We start from the raw sequence: 1337 nt of genomic DNA on the forward strand, positions 1-1337 counted from the left end.
CGCTGGTTACGCGTAAAGAAAAAAAAAAGAGGAAAGAGAGAAGGAAACCGGTGGAAACGTCGTTTCGCCTGCGCGCTCGCCGTTCGCGATGCGAGTAAGCGAGCACGGGCAAGCACGAGCGTTATAGTGATCGGTGTTCTTCTTCGTAGCGGTGTTCAACCGTCACCGTCGGCCGCGGTTGAACGTGGACAGTGTCGTGCGACAGTGAGACCGCGTTTGAAACGCGTGCGTGTGGTGCGTGTCTCTCCTCTCCTCTCCTGTCCGACATCTAAGCGTTCGTACCAGCGAGTTCCCAAGTGTGCGAATGTGAGACGGATTCCGTGTACGTGCGCGAGCGAGCGAGTGAGAGAGAGAGAAAGAGAGAGAAGGAGTAATATAGAGTTTGCTGTCTGTGTGCACTGTGCGTGCACACGCGGGATGTTGCCGAGTTATGAGCGTGCGGGCGCGCGCGTGTGCGTGTGAGTACTAGAAAGAGAGAGAGCGAGTGTGTGTGTGAGAGAGAAAGAAAGATAGAGAAAGGGAGGAGGAGAGAAAGACTCGTAGCAAGAAAGAAAGACGGACGGGAATAGAGAGAGGGAGAGGGAAAGAGAAAGGGAACGCTAGCGCGTGCATGTGTACGTGTGCGCGCGCGTGCGAGCACGTCCTCCGTGAATTTTTCTTTTCCCTCGCTGGTGTTGTGTCACCGGCGGGTAAAACGAGAGGCTGAGGACGCTCACGGACGTACGGACGTACGTCGCGATATGTCGGAGCACCACCGCGTGGCCGGTGGCTGGGGCACCGCGAGCCCGGGTAACCGAGAGGATGCCTCCGGCGGTGCCGCCTGGTGGCCCTCCAATCTCCAGACCGAACAGCAGCAACAACAGAATCTACATCAGCATCTGATGAATCAGCAGCAGCAGCAACAACAGCAACAGCAGCAGCAGCAACAACAGCAGCAGCAGCAGCAACAGCTCGCGCAACAGCAGCAGTCGCAGCACCATCCGGACAGCGTCCGAAGTACTGCCGCCGCGGTGAACCAACAGCTCTTCTCCTACAAAATGGCCTCCAGCTTCCAGAACCCGGCCACCACCGGCGCGATATCGAGTCCGGTGTCGACATCCACGCCGGGCGGCGGCGGCGCCGCGTGCATGAGGGGTGGATACGATTACAGGCTTGGTACGGCGCCGGGTCCTGGACAAGGCGCCGCTGGCGGCGGCGGCGGCGGTGGCGGCGGCGGTGGTGGCGGCGGTGGTGCGGGTGCCGGTGGCGGCGGCGCCGCCGGCGTACCCGGCACACCTTCCGCACCGCCGCCCGGCGTACAGTGGTGGTATCCGAGCGGAGTCATGGACGCCGCCACG

The 1337-nt window shown here is 61.3% G+C and overlaps 1 protein-coding gene across 1 annotated transcript; it reads left to right on the forward strand.

Annotated features, from left to right (window-relative positions):
• Positions 1-6: 6 nt before the first annotated feature.
• LOC112462268 (high mobility group protein DSP1-like) lies at positions 7-1306 on the forward strand (the record flags this gene model as incomplete). Its single annotated transcript, XM_025027990.1, has 1 exon — positions 7-1306. A coding segment is annotated over exon 1 (566 nt), but the record flags the coding sequence as incomplete, so codon positions are not given.
• Between the last annotated feature and the right edge of the window lie 31 nt (positions 1307-1337).

Source organism: Temnothorax curvispinosus, unplaced genomic scaffold (assembly GCF_003070985.1).
Source record: "Temnothorax curvispinosus isolate PA1 unplaced genomic scaffold, ASM307098v1 QBEX01000175.1, whole genome shotgun sequence".
Taxonomy (NCBI): domain Eukaryota; kingdom Metazoa; phylum Arthropoda; class Insecta; order Hymenoptera; family Formicidae; genus Temnothorax; species Temnothorax curvispinosus.